The sequence below is a fragment of the Anolis carolinensis genome, unplaced genomic scaffold, assembly GCF_035594765.1.
Source record: "Anolis carolinensis isolate JA03-04 unplaced genomic scaffold, rAnoCar3.1.pri scaffold_10, whole genome shotgun sequence".
Taxonomy (NCBI): domain Eukaryota; kingdom Metazoa; phylum Chordata; class Lepidosauria; order Squamata; family Dactyloidae; genus Anolis; species Anolis carolinensis.
The window spans coordinates 4,464,918-4,479,882 of NW_026943821.1; the positions used below are offsets into that span (position 1 = coordinate 4,464,918).

At 42.3% G+C, this 14,965-nt stretch overlaps 1 protein-coding gene across 1 annotated transcript in view; it reads left to right on the forward strand.

Moving 5' to 3' along the window:
• Positions 1-14,965, forward strand: part of timm50 (translocase of inner mitochondrial membrane 50) — a 42,682-nt gene that overhangs the window by 13,975 nt on the left and 13,742 nt on the right. Inside the window, exon 4 of the mRNA XM_003228378.4 lies at positions 11,539-11,560. Coding sequence (XP_003228426.1) covers positions 11,539-11,560 — 22 coding nt within the window. The remainder of the gene's footprint in view (positions 1-11,538; positions 11,561-14,965) is intronic.

Genomic DNA, 14,965 nt, shown 5'->3' on the forward strand with positions numbered 1-14,965 from the left:
TTAAGTGGAGGGCTTGTTCACGGGCCCTCAGACTGCTGGGAGGCCGGACTATGATGTAATAGTCCTAAATTAGGATTGTTTTTGTCGTGTGCTTGCAAGTTGTTTCAGACTTAGGATAACCCTAAGTCTGAAGTTTAGGACGGGCCAGGTAAATGACCATAGAGGGCCACATCCTCCCCACAGGCCTTAGTTTGGGGACCCCTGTTCTACACAGTGTAATTAATGCAGTTTGACACCACTTGGACTGCCATGACTCCATGCTAAGGAACCCCGGGAGCTTTAGTATACATGATTTGACAACTATAGCTCTCAGGCCCTTCTACACTGGCATATAAAATCCAGATAATCTGCTTTGAACTAGATTATATGGCAGTGTGGACTCATGTAACTCAGTTCAAAGCAGAATATCTGGATGATCTGTTTTGATATTCTGGATTATATGGGTTTTCCTGGCCAAGTGGGGATTCATAGACCAATGCTAAAACCAATACGCGACACTTGTCTCTTGATTTGTAGTTTAGAGAAAGATATTTTACCATTCTCAGCCAGAAAGCACTTGTTTCTGGAGCTCCAGGAGTCCATAGGATATTTTGTTCAGTTATGTCATCAAGCTTCGCCCCATGTAAGCCGCCCAAGTCCCCACGGGGAGATGGTGGCAGGATATAAACAAAGGTTTATTATTATTATTATTATTATTATTTGAAACACAACAAGATGAGCCCACAGCAGACATTCTGCTGGCTGTCGAATTTGACCACACGTCGTACACTTCCCAAGTGTCTAGGACTGTGTGATGTATTGCCGAATAATGTGAGCAGATCCCAGTAAGGTGGCCTTCTGCAGCTGGCAGATGGTAATTTTGTCAGCGCTGATTGTGTTTAAGTGCAGGCCAAGATCTTTAGGCACTTCACCCAGTGTGCCGATCACCACTGGGACCACCTTAACTGGCTTGTGCCAGAGTCTTTGCAGTTCGATCTTTAAATCCTCATATCGTTTCAGCTTTTCTAGTTGTTTCTCCTCAATCCTGCTGTCACCTTTATTATTTATTTATTTATTTGTTGTTGTTGTTGTTGTTGGATATGGCCTTCATCATTAAATTGGAATAATGAGCACCAGAGGACTAGAGATGAATAGTGAAAGGTTCCCAGCAGTAAATGGAAGGCAAAAATGTCATTTATTCCAGAAGTTGAACCTCAGCACTCTAGAGCTACGGAAGGCACTATCTTCCAAAGAAGTGATCTCTCAGTTTACCCAGTTTCACATCTGGATTGGCTCTATATTTTCTTTTCTGAGAAGAAATTATAAGGAAAAGGTAAGCTTCAGAGATGGGAAAGACTGCATCTTTAAATTCCCTCCCCATCTGTGCTCCTTGAGGCAGGATAATTTGGACATACTAAGAGCAGTGGAGAGTTCAGTGGTCGTAGGTCTCCTTGGAGCACAGATTTCCCCGTCCAGAATCCGCCGAAGAGCAGCTGCCACATGCCCGTGCTTTGAAGTGCTTTCCCAAAGGTATTTCTCTGTCTGTCCCCTTTACCTGCTGTTCCCAAGCCGCCATAAAACCCCTTTGGTTTTGTTAATGACCCTTTCCAGGCCGCCTGTCACATCCATGCGAATGGCCATAGCAGAGCAGATGGATCTGGATGGCTGGGTTTGGCACACTTCACGGCTCTCTGCAAGTCGCATGGCATCAGCACTGCCCTGCTGCCTTGTCTGGCTGCCTCTCGGCCCAAGTGGCTGTAAAACGGGGCCCTTTTTGATCTCTTTTGCCCTGTTCCGCTGTTCTTTTGGTTCTTTCTTTTGGGAAATGTGGACTTGCAAAAGGGGATTGTTTGTTTCTTGATCTTTCCTTTTTTATTACAAATGTCCTTTGTCACTCTTCCAAGTCTGCATTGATCTCCCAGCTTCTGGTTTTAAAAACACAACACTCGGGGTTGTGATAGAAAACCAGAAAGGAAGGTTTCAATGGGAAGATAGGTTGTTGTTTTCTTAAAAACCTTTGGGATTCTAGTTGGAGAAGAGAGAATAATAATAATAATAATAATAATAACAACAACAACAACAGCAACAACATCATCCTGTCTTTCTGGGTTTGGGACTCAAGTTTGTAAAAGTGAAAGCAAACATAGTTAAAAATTGGCAACATGCAATGATTTTGAAGTACAGTATGATTCAGACATTGAACAATGATAGAATGAATTCGGTAACAATCCTGTTTCCAGTTAGCACGTTTGGGAGCTAGTTGGACCAACTTTTGGAGAGCAGGGTTTGATCATCTTTCAACCATGGAATCCCATTGGGTGACCTTAAGCAGGTCACACTTTCTCAGTCTCAGAGGAAGGCAATTATTGCTAAGAAAACCTGAAGTAATACAATAACCTTTTAAGCTGATTAAAATTGTATATTTATTAAAATATTCTTAGATCGTTTTGATTGGAGTCCAAATAATTTTCTCATTCTCCGTTGGTATGTTGGTATGCGTGTAGGAAGGTGGAAATATTTCTACAGATGTTTTTGGACGGGGTCCTTAAAAAGTTTGGTCCTGCCTAACTACGTTGGTCCTGGCATCAGATACCTAAAATGATATTTGATTTGTTCCAGTGTCTCCAAAGTATAGTGTGCTAAATATAGGTTCTGCAGTCTCTGTGTACTTTTATTTTTGTGGTACAGGTATGTTGTTGTTGTTTTTAATTATCATTTTGCAAATACAGTGCACAGTTTAAAAACGGGCATATGTGGAGGAAGGTGGGGAAAAGGAAAATGGAGAAGAAAGGAAAAAAAAGGATAAATAAGACGGGAGACAGGGAAAGGAGAAGGGAAAAAAAACAGAGTAGGGTACAGGGAAACATCACCAAAACTAGGAAGTAAGCTTCCAATCTTTACCTATACACATAATTTCACTGTAACATTTTTCTGATTCACAAATTTTTAATCTAAATTTCTAGCTTTCTTAAAATATTCTTCTATTTTGGTCCAATTTGTCCTTCTTACGTAGTTTCCTCTCGTCTCCTTCAGAAGGAACGTAAGTTTGTCCATATTATGTATCTCTTCTATTTTATCCAACCAAGTGTCTTTCTTCGGAATATCCTCTAGTTTCCATGTTTTCGCAAATGTCATCCTGGCAGCTGTAGCACAATATGTGAACAGAATTTCATCATTCATATCAAATTTGGTCTCTTTATCTGTAATTCCTAATAAGTAGTATTCAGGTTTTGACTCTATGTTTAAGGGGTTTTTCTGGGCCTCCCCCTAAAGGTGGCACCATTGAGCTTCAAAACTGAATAGCTTTGGGATCCGGAAACACGCCGAGGACACTGGAGTGCTGCCAAGATTGTCAAAAGTGGTTACCGAGGAAGCAAAATATGAACCTGTATGCTTTTTCAAATCCCGGTCTGAAGATATTTTAGGAAGGAAAAAAAACATGATCTTCATGTTTTGCTTTCCTCTGAAGCTGAGGGAGCGTGACTTGCTGCACCTCTGTATAAAACCCCAAACCTGTAGCATTAAATCAGCCTAGTTGGTTTTTGAAACTCCTGTCTTCCCCTTCAAACAGAGTTTGTTCTTTAAATTTGCAGAACCATTTGTCAGATTATCAGGTTGCCTTTTTTCCAGAACCCTGCCATCTCCTCGGCAGCAGATCAGGCCAGTTGTGGTGAACGAGCCACCCTGAAAGAGAGTGTGCCCATTCACGGCCCATCGTCCCCTATCCTGCATACTCTATATTGGAAGTTGTTTTTTTTTTCTGGGAAAGCGTCTTGTAGGGTGCACTCAACACTTCATATAGGACAATCAGGAAATCCCAAATAATCTAAGAGTTGGGGTTGTTATATGTTTTCCGGGCTGTATGGCCATGTTCCAGAAGTATTCTCTCCTGACATTTTGCCCACATCTATGGCAGGCATCCTCAGAGGTTGTGAGGTATGGAGAAACTAAGCAAGGAAGGTTTATATATATCTGTGGAAAGTCCAGGGTGAGAGAAGAACTCTTGTCAATTGGAGGCCAGTGTGAATGTTGTAGTTAATCACCTTAATTAGCATTGAATAGCTTCATCTCCTGGCTTCTTCCTGCCTGGGGGCATCCTTTGTTTGTTGAGTCGTTAGCTGCCCCTGGTTCCCATGTCTGGAAACTCCTCTGTTTTCAGAGTGTTGCTTCTTATTTACTGTTCTGATTTTTGTGTTTTTTAAATACTGGTAGACAGATTTTGTTCATTTTCATGGTTTCCTCCTTTCTGTTGAAGTTGTCCACATGCTTGTGAATTTCAATGGCTTCTCTGTGTAGTCTGACATGATAGTTGTTGGGTTAGGGTTAGGGTTAGCCATTGAAATTCACAAGCATGTGGACAACTTCAACAGAAAGGAGGAAACCATGAAAATGAACAAAATCTGTCTACCAGTATTAAAAACTCAAAAATCAGAACAGTAAATAAGAAGCAACATGGGAACCAGGGGCAGTTAATGACTCTGAACAAAGGATGCTCCCAGGCAGGAAGACGCCAGGAGAAGAAGCTATTCAATGCTAATTAAGGTGATTGACTACAACATTCACACTGGCCTCCAACTGACAAGAGTTCTTTTCTTACCCTGGACTTTCCGCAGATATATATATAAACCTTCCTTTCTCCATACCTCACAACCTCAGAGGATGCCTGCCATAGATGTGGGCGAAAAGTCAGGAGAGAATACTTCTAGAACATGGCCATACAGCCCGGAAAACACAACAACCCTCGATCCCAGCCATGAAAGCCTTCAACAACACAATCTAAGAGTTCTTGCCAGAGTTACCCAGGAAGAAAAGTAAAAACATGCAGGCCTTAACAGCTTCTGAAAATGCCCTGTTTTGAAGAGGTTGAGTTAAGTTTAAGGAATCCTCAGCCTTTATTTCACTTCATGCACAGGGTCCATTGAGCCTCTCCGAATTGAAACCAGCATAGAAATTTGCCATCTAACATCCAGCCCAACCCATTAATTCCCTTGGAGATGTCGCCTGCCTTCTTCTGAGGGTTTACTTGGTTAACAAGTGCCAGGATGTGCTGCTGTATTTTCATGCTCAATTGAGCTAACTCCGTAGCCGTGGCTGTGTTTGGTTAAAGCGGAGGAGGGCTTTGTGGCTTGGAGGGTGTCTCGGGAAGACATCTGACAGCTGCCCTGTCTGCCTCCGATTGTCAACACTGCTGCGGTTCCCTCCCTGCCAAGCCAATTTTCCGCTGCCCTGAACAAAGGGCGCTCTGCGGATTAGACCTGGGATTAATCTTGCTGTGTCTTAAAAAGTCTTTTCGCTTCTTCCCACTCATTTTTTTTACATAATCCCAAACTCAGGCGAAAGGGGTAAAAACAAAGCTGTGATTCAGAAAGTATCTCTGGAACAGAATTCTGCCTTTGCTGTGCTCTGAAGAGTTTGATCATTTTATTTCGTAAAATAGCCACAGATCTTGGGCTCAGTCCAGGAACATTGTTGTTTTGCCCCAGGCTATAGCCACATTTTGTGTAATGTTGTGAGATTGGTTCACGTTGCTGGGGTATGTTTGACCAGTGACTTTGGCAGGGGGCAAGGCTCTGTGCATTTGGGGCCAACAGCTGCCTTATTCTTGCACCTGTGACTGCAAACAATACAACTCTAGCTCTGTGTGTGTGTACACTCAAGCAGATAGGATGGCTTTTTTTTAATGTATTAAGATCCATTGTTTCTTTGTGCAGAGACTTCTGTGATTCTAACAGCTGGTCCTTTACTTGGTCAAGTTGAAAGAGCTCCCCTCTTAGTGATTTCTCTTTGGACCCTGTAAGGACGTAGGTCCCTGGTTCAGACACAGCCAAGTTTCAGCAATCAAACATTACAGCAGAATCTTAACAAGTTGGCTTTGGAATATATTTGCAAGTCGAAAGTATTGCTTATCCGAGTTTCTAGTTACAACTAATGCATTTTCATTCTCTTATTTTTCCCTCCTCTCACGACACCTTAAAGCAGGCATGGGCAAACTTTAGCCCTCCAGGTGTTTTGGACTTCAACTCCCACAATTCCTAACAACTGGTTGTGCTTTGGGCACAACGAGTAGGTTCAACAGGCAAAATGGAATTTTATTCTATCTGCTATTTTTTCACAGGCAACTCACTCCTCGGCCCAATTAATTTATACAGTACAGTCTCACTTATCCAACATAAACGGGCCGGCAGAACGTTGGATAAGCGAATGTATTGGATAATAAGGAGGGATTAAGGAAAAGCCTATTAAACATCAAATTAGGTTATGATTTTACAAATTAAGCACCAAAACATCATGTTATACAACAAATTTGACAGAAAAAGTAGTTCAATACGCAGTAATACTATGTAGTAATTATTGTATTTACAAATTTAGCACCAAAATATCACGATGTATTGAAAACATTGACTACAAGAATGCGTTGGTTAATCCAGAACGTTGGATAAGCGAATGTTGGATAAGTGAGACTTTACTGTATTACAGCCTATATCTAAATTTACTTTCTGTTTCTATCCTAATAATGTTGGTGTGGGATTGCTTGATAGAGCCCAAGCCTCTTTCAGTCCTCACCTTCAGTACTAACCTGGATCTCTTGAGTACAGTAGAGTCTCACTTATCCAACATAAACGGGCCGGCAGAACGTTGGATAACTGAATATGTTGAATAATGAGAGATTAAGAAAAAGCCTATTAAACATCAAAATAGGTTATGATGTTACAAATTAAGCACCAAAACATCATGTTATACAACAAATTTGACAGAAAAAGTACAGTAAAGTCTCACTTATCCAAGCTTCGCTTATCCAAGCCTCTGGATAATCCAAGCCATTTTTGTAGTCAATGTTTTCAATATATCGTGATATTTTGGTGCTAAATTCGTAAATACAGTAATTACTACATAGCATTACTGTGTATTGAACTACTTTTTCTATCAAATTTGTTGTATAACATGAGGTTTTAGTGTTTAATTTGCAAAATCATAGCCTAACTTGATGTTTAATAGGCTTCTCCTTAATCCCTCCTTATTATCCAACATATTCACTTATCCAAGCCCGTTTAGCTTGGATAAGTGAGACTCTACTGTAGTTCAATACGCAGTAATGCTTTGTAGTAATTACTGTATTTACGAATTTAGCACCAAAATATCACAATGCATTGAAAACATTGACTACAAAAATGTGTTGGATAATCGAGAACGTTGGATCAGTGAGACTCCACTGTATTTAGAAGACCAATTTTCAAAGAAGCTGAAGTTATGTTTTATATAGACATACAGAAGAACTTTTTTAGAGGGGAACAGGGAGAATCCTATCCTATCAATGTCATTATTAATAGGAGAACATGTCCTTTACAAGGCGTGTTTTTACTGTATTGCATTGGAAGTTGTTAGCAACTTTGTGTCCTAAATTGTGGGGGAAAACAAAGTGCTGATGATCATGATGAGGCATGTCCTTTGCTGCTTCTTTCTTCTTCCTTTACAAGAGTTATGTGGGTTTGTTGTTGTTTTTGTTGTTGTTGGGATTCTTTCCTTTGTCACAATACCTGAAAGCATCCCAGTGAAACAAAAGCACCCATTCGTAGTGTATGAAACCATTTCTGTGAGCGGTGGTCCAAAGGGCTCCTTTCGCGCCCTGTCGCATCTGAATGTGTAGGTCCAACTGGCTAGGGTGGCACTGTTGACAGAGCCATGCTGAGTGGAGGTGGCTGGCTGTGTAGTGGCACACCTCTGCCTGTTGATGCAAGGCGATTCAAGGTGTGAGAGCCATTTGGCTTCAGAGCTCAGTTATTTTTGCAAGCACAGAACAAGTCCAAAGAAAAGAGTGAAGTGTGAGGAGAAGAGAGGTTCAGGCGCCTCTCCGGCAAACCAGGTAGTTAAGCAGCAACAAGGTACTGCTTTAGGTAACCAACTATGGCCAAGCCCTGGCATTGGGTTATATCCTTGATTACATCCTGTTCTTTCATACCCTCCAAGGCTCTTGTTTTTTAACCTGAAAAAAAATCTAGGAATTTTGTAGATCATGGCATGACTCTTCCAACAGAAGGTGATCTTAAAGACCTGGGGATTCTTAGAAAAAACATTTCCACCTAAACATTAGGAAGTACATCACTTCACTTCACTTCACTTTATTTCTTAATTAGTCGCTCTCCACCAGAGTGCTCCGAGCGACTTACAATTTAAAATATCATTCCACAATATAAAAACATTCAACATAAAAACATTCAACCTAAAAACATTCAACAGTGACTATTTGGCAAATTAGATCTGATTTACTTAAATGCACAAACAGCCAAGTCTTGAGCGCTTTTCCAAAAGGTCGCAACTCCGACATTGCTCTAACATATGGAGGCAATGAGTTCCACAGAATTAGAGCATCGGTCGAAAAGGCTCTACGCCTTGTAGCTTCCAGGTGTACCTCCCTAGAGCCCGGTACGTATAGGAGATTTTCCTGGGAGGATCGAGGTGACCACTGATGGGAAAAAGAAATGTGGCAGTCCCTAAGATATAATGGTCCTTGGCCATTTCAAGCTCTAAATGTCAGGACCAGTATCTTGTAAGAGATCCGATGTTCTATTGGTAGCCAATGCAGTTGTTTCAGAATCGGTGTAATATGGGATCTTATAGATGATCCTGCTAGCAGCCTGGCTGCCGCATTTTGGATCTTATGGGTTTTTGTCTTCGGAAGGCCAGCATATAAGGTGTTACAATAATCCAGCCTAGTGGTGACTGTTGCATGGATTACCGTTGCCAGTGCTTCTGTCGAAAGGTAGGATGCCAATTTCCTTGCCTGGCGAAGATAAAAAAGGCCTGCTTACTTATGGCAGTGATCTGGGCCTCCATTGTCAGCGATGAGTCCAACACAACCCCAAGGCTTTTAATAGCAGCAGACGGAACCAGAACTTCCCCATCAGTCAGGCAGTGACTGGATTAACTCTGGTGGCTGGCCGGGCCAGAGTATCTCAGTTTTTGCGGGATTCACTTTTAGTCTACTCGCTCGCAGCCAACTCATCACTGCTTCCAAACACATCTTAAAGTTCTCAGGAATCGTGGTTGTCCCAGGTTTGAGACACAAGAGTAGCTGGGTATCATCTGCATACTGGTCGCACTCTATGCCAAAGCTCCGCACTAGTCCAGCAAGTGGTCGGACGTAGATGTTAAATAACAGGGGCGAAAGGAGAGCACCCTGGGAAACTCCACAGCAAAGGCAGGAGCTCTCAGAGCTTTGGCCTGACCACTCCACCCTCTGTCTCCAGTCCCGGAGAAACGAATTGAACCATTGAAGAGCTAAACCTCGTACACCAGACATAGCCAATCGATGGATCAGCAAGTCATGGTCCACGGTGTCAAATGCAGCCATAAGGTCCAAGAGTACCAATAGCGCTGATCTGCCCCGGTCTAACTGACAACGAATTTCGTCAGTAATAACTACCAAGGCAGTCTCTGTCCCATGACCTGAACGAAAGCCTGATTGAAAGGCTTTCGTTCACACATCCTGACAGTGAGAGGTGCCTGGCAGTGGAATATGCTGCTTCAAAGTCTGCTGGAGTCTCCTTCTCTGGAGTTTTTTTTCAAAAGAGTCCAGCTGGTCATCTGCCAGGAGGGCCTGAATTGTGTCTTCCTGCATGGCAGAAGAGGGTTGGATTGGATGGCCCTTAGAGTCTCTTCCAGTTCTAGGATTCTAAAGCAGATCTACACATAATCAAATCCACTAATGTGGAAGGCTGGCTGCATTGCCTTCTAAATCCCCTTGTTATCAATTTGCAAGACGTGGAGTAGCTATGGTCTTCAATAGCAACAAATGGTTTATTTAGATGAAAAGCTGGTTTCAAGAGCAACGGTCCCTAAATTGCTTTTTATAAACCTGTTTCCTCTCTGATGGTTTTCTGTGTCGACATGCTCAACACTCCCTGGCATTCTTATGCTGAAACCCAGGTCTCCTGCCCAAAGATGTGCGTCTTCATTGCACGTCTTCATTGCACCGAGGTGTTATTCCATTCTGCTGAGTCAGTGTCTGCGTCTCTGTTGCATCCTGGCCTTTTAAAAGGCCCGGTTCCTGCCTCTAGCTTGGGCTGCTGTGGGGCTAAATACGGCCCAGTAATATCCCTCCTTCTCCGTATGCACCGCACTTCCTTCCTGTTGTCCGGTCTGACCCTGTCTGTCTCCTCCTGACCCGCTTTGGTTTCCAGGAGCAGGCTGTCTGTCCACAACCGCCACCCATAACCGTCTCCCAGACTCCTCTGTCAACAGGACAGGCGCCAACCCACTAGAGCAACTGGGCTCCTGCTTGGCAGACTTGAAGGCTGATTAGAGGCACCTGGGAAAGGTCTCTGTCTAGTGAGATTAGATAATGGCCTTCCCGGATCAGGTCCTAAATCCAGTATTCCGACATCATATTGTAGCCACCGGTCTTCTGCTCAGATGTTCCTGTAACCCAGCTTTTCCCAAGGCAAGGCCTTCCAGATATAAATGGCAGACATAATAATAATAATAATAATAATAAAAACTCAGCCGCTATCAGGACCTCAAGATTGAACTTCAAAGACTGTGGCAGAAACCAGTGCAGGTGGTCCCGGTGGTGATGGGCACACTGGGTGCCATGCCAAAAGATCTCAGCCGACATTTGGAAACAATAGACATTGACAAAATTACGATCTGCCAACTGCAAAAGGCCACCCTGCTGGGATCTGCACGCATCATCCGAAAATACATCACACAGTCCTAGACACTTGGGAAGTGTTCGACTTGTGATTTTGTGATACGAAATCCAGCATATCTATCTTGTTTGCTGTGTCATACAATAAAATAATAATAATAAAACTTTATTTATACCCCGCCACCATCTCCCCAACGGGGACTCGGGGCGGCTTACATGGGGCCATGCCAAAAGAAATACAAAATAAACAGCATATAAAAACAACACATCACAACACAATAAGCGATACAATAAATAATAATAACCAATTACAGTACAAATAATAACCAATTACAGTACAGACATAACTCCTTATGGCCACCAAAAGACAAAACAGTGACTGTTTTTCCATTTCTGCCCATGCGTGGTCAGAAGAAATTGACCTTTCAGTCAGGGATGGACAACTTCCAATGGTTTGGGGGCCAAAGTCTCAAAACACATGGTTCCAGGTCTAAAAACACAGCAACAGCTGTTGGGTTGCTTCCAGCTCCTCTTTTCTGCCTTGTAACTTGAAGTAGACGTTAAGTCTAGTCATATCTGACTCTGGGGGTGTGGTGCTCATCTCCATTTCTAAGCCGAAGAGCCGGCGTTGTCTGTAGACACCTCCAAGGTCATGTGGCCGGCATGACTGCATGGAGCGCCGTTACCCTCCCGCCAGAGCGGTACCTATTGATCTACTCACATTTGCATGTTTTCGAACTGCTAGGTTGGCAGGAGCTGGAGCTAACAGCAGCCGCTCCCGCCGCTCCCGGGGTTTGAACCTGGGACCTTTCGGTCTCCAGCTCAGTGCTTTAATGCACTTCGCCACCAGGACTCCTTAACTGGAAGTAGATTCATTATTATAACTAAGTTTCTCTCTCTCTTTCCCTTTGCAGATCCCTGATGAATTTGATAATGGTAAGTAGAAACCCTGCCTCTTTGAAATTACTTACGATGTAATGAAGTGTTAGACAGGGATGAGGTGGACAGTTCTGAGTTGTTAGAGATCAACTGTGGTTAAACTGAGAAGCAAGTTGGAGAGAGACCTCTGAGCTTTCCTGTGTAAAAGTGCTGCTACATTTGTTTAAAAACAACCCAGTGTTTATACCTAATAATGGACTCTTTCTGAAAACCTGGCTCTTCCAACAGGCCTTTGGCGATTGACTTCCATAGCAAAGGATTGACCAGTTGCCCATTTTTATTTTTACTGCACTTTATTCCTTTAGCCAGTCATAGTCTCCTTTGTTTATGCCTTCCCCAGCACTTTAGTGGGATAATGGTTTTGTATCGTCCTCTCCCCGACTGTATCTGATACTACTAGCACTTTTATGGACCAGTTCTTTTTAGGAGCCAACCCAGGATTTTATCAAGCATGTTTGTTTTATATGATTTTATTTGTTTTATGACTTGCTTTATTGTTGATTGATTTGTGTTATTGTTGTGTTTTATATTGTCTGTTTTGCCTGGGCTTGGCCCCAGAAAAACGGTTTCTTCCAAGAATCCCTGGAGTTGAGAGGCAACGACCCGCCCTTGCATTCCAAACTTGTTTTTAAGGCAGATGTTGTGCTACAAATGTTTTTGATGCTTTTAAATACACATTGCTGCTACTGTTATTACCTTCTAATTTAACAGCTAGGGGTCCTGGTGTGGAGTATAGTTGACCTTCCATATCAAAGGGATTCTGCATCCACCCATGGCTTGAATTTAAGGTGAATCTCTCACAGGATTTTCCTTGCAAGACAAAACAAGAACCCTGGTTTCCAGAGTCCAGCATTGAGACCATTACATCCCTACATAGTCATGCTAGGAGCTAATTTTTCTAATATCCCCCTCACAAAAGATCCATAACATCATAATATACTATCTATATATATAAAAGAGTGATGGCATCACGGCGACCCACAAAACAACAAAACTACAGGCCCCCCAACCTCGAAATTTGACGACACAACCCATCATCCACGGCTCTAAGTTGATACAACAAAAAGAAAAGAAAAATAAAGTCCTAATTAGAGAGAGAGGAATAATTGCTTTTATCCAATTGCTGCCAGTTAGAAGGCTAAGCTCCTCCAACTTGGTCTCCTAGCAACCCAATAAAAAATAATAAAAAACACTAAAAAATAATTAAAAACGCAAAAAAATTAATACAATAAAATACTATAATATCAGAAAATAACTAAAAATAATACAATAAAATAATAAAATATAATAAATAAAAAGATAACTTACAATAAAATTAATTAAAAAATACAAATAACGTCAAATAAAAATTACACAACAATTTTTAACCAATACCACCACCACTTTGCCACAGCAACGCGTGGCCGGGCACAGCTAGTACTATATAAAGTCTACCTATCTAAAAAATAATCAGAAAAGCAGGATTTCACAATCCAGCAGGACAATAATTATTAGAGTTTCCTGGTTTATATTGTGTTGTATTTTGGAGCTGCTTTTTGAATCAGGTGTTGCTTGATACATTTTTTTACCTGTCATATCTAGGTGGTTTCATAGGTAGAAACTTGGCACTTTAATCTCGAATTTGGGCCAAGGTAACTTCAGGCACCTTTGTATTTAACCAGCTGAGGAATTGGTTAAGACAGACAAAGAGTTGAGCAAGAAACAGGTGGGCTCCTTCATGCGTTAAACTGGATCTTAAAGGGAATAGCGATTTCCTTACCCAGCCACCTCTTTACAAGTGGCTTAAAACATTAAAATCCCCAGAAGCAAAGCTTCCAGGAATAACTAGAATCGTTTGACGTTTCTGATAGAAGAATGGGAGGGGTTGGCTTTCTTTGGTCACTTGAGAGCAGATGTATCGGGGCATAAACAGAAGGTCAGGCGGAACATCGCTTGAGGCGAAATGCAGCGGGCAGCAGTGAATGGAGAGAGCCCCAGAGCCTTCAGGACCGCGAGTGTCCCTTGGGGGAATGATTATTCTGCCATAGGCATCCCAGATGTCCTGCTCCTCCTCAGCTATTCTGCTTTTCACAATGACAAAGACAGGGCAGGCGGAGAAGCAGATTTGTCAGATCCTAAAGGCATCTTTGCATAGCCTTTTGCGTATCATTGGTATGTCTTTGGTTTACCCCAGGCATGGGAAAACTTGGGCCCTCCGGGTGTTTTGGATTTTAACTCCTACCGGCTGTTAGGAATTGCGAGAATTGAAGTCCAAAACACCCGAAGGGCCCAAATTTACCCATGCCTGGTTTAGCCTGAAAGCAGTCTATTTGGACTGAACCTGATAATCCAGACTCACACCTTTTTAATGTATCTGTTGTAATGGTATCTGTTTTATATGAACGGTTGTTTTGTAGATTGTTTTATATGAATTGTTGTTTTTACATTGTTTTTAGGCATTGAATTTTTGCCTATTTACTGTACATTGTTTTTAGGCATTTTACATTGTTTTTAGGCATTGAATTTTTGCCTATTTACTTTAAGCCGCTTTGAGTCTCCTAGGAGAGAAAGGCGGGCTAAAAGTAATGTAAATAATAATAAATAAATAAATAAATAAATAATTGCAATAAAAGCCTCGTGACTTGAAGGTTGGGTTGCTGACCTGAAGGCTGCCAGGTTTGAATCTCACCCGGGGAGAGCACGGATGAGCTCCCTCTCTCAGCTCCAGCTCCACGCGGGGACATGAGAGAAGCCTCCCACAAGGATGGTAAAACATCAAAACTTCCGGGCAATGTCCCCTGGGCAACGTCCGTGCAGATGGCCAATTCTCTCACTCCAGAAGCAACTCCGGTTGCTCCTGACACACAAAAAAACCTTGTAATTGATTTAAAAGGCCTTGCAGTTGATTTTTAAACAGCAAAATGTACTTGAAAGGTTCCAGAAGCAGTAGAATTCTTTTCTAAGGAAGGAACAGACAACTTTTAAAAATTGAGTTGACATCAGAAACAAAGAAATAAGATGGCTGTGGCCCTGAAGGTCCAAATTGGACTGTGGGGTGCTTTTGAGAAGCAGATTGTCCACTTAGTGGAGGTTTTCTTATAAAATATATAAGAAATCAAGGGAAAGAGGACTTAGGGAGGTGGGGAAGGGGGAGAGGTTTGTTCAGTGGGCCTGGCATATGCTCTCTGCAGCTCAAAAGGCCTCCTCCAGGAACAGCCCCATTGTTGCCCACAGTAGACTCACTCTCTCTTCCCCCTCCGCTCCCATTCAGGCTTCTTTAACCCCCTCTCCCTCTTTTTAAGCACACGTTTACAAGTCTGGTTAAACAGCTCTGCAGTTGGGGATACCAAAACTTTTCTCCTCATGCCCTTCTTTATCCTCCGCATGCACATTTGACTTTTCTGCTTGCATCAGGTGGCCTTT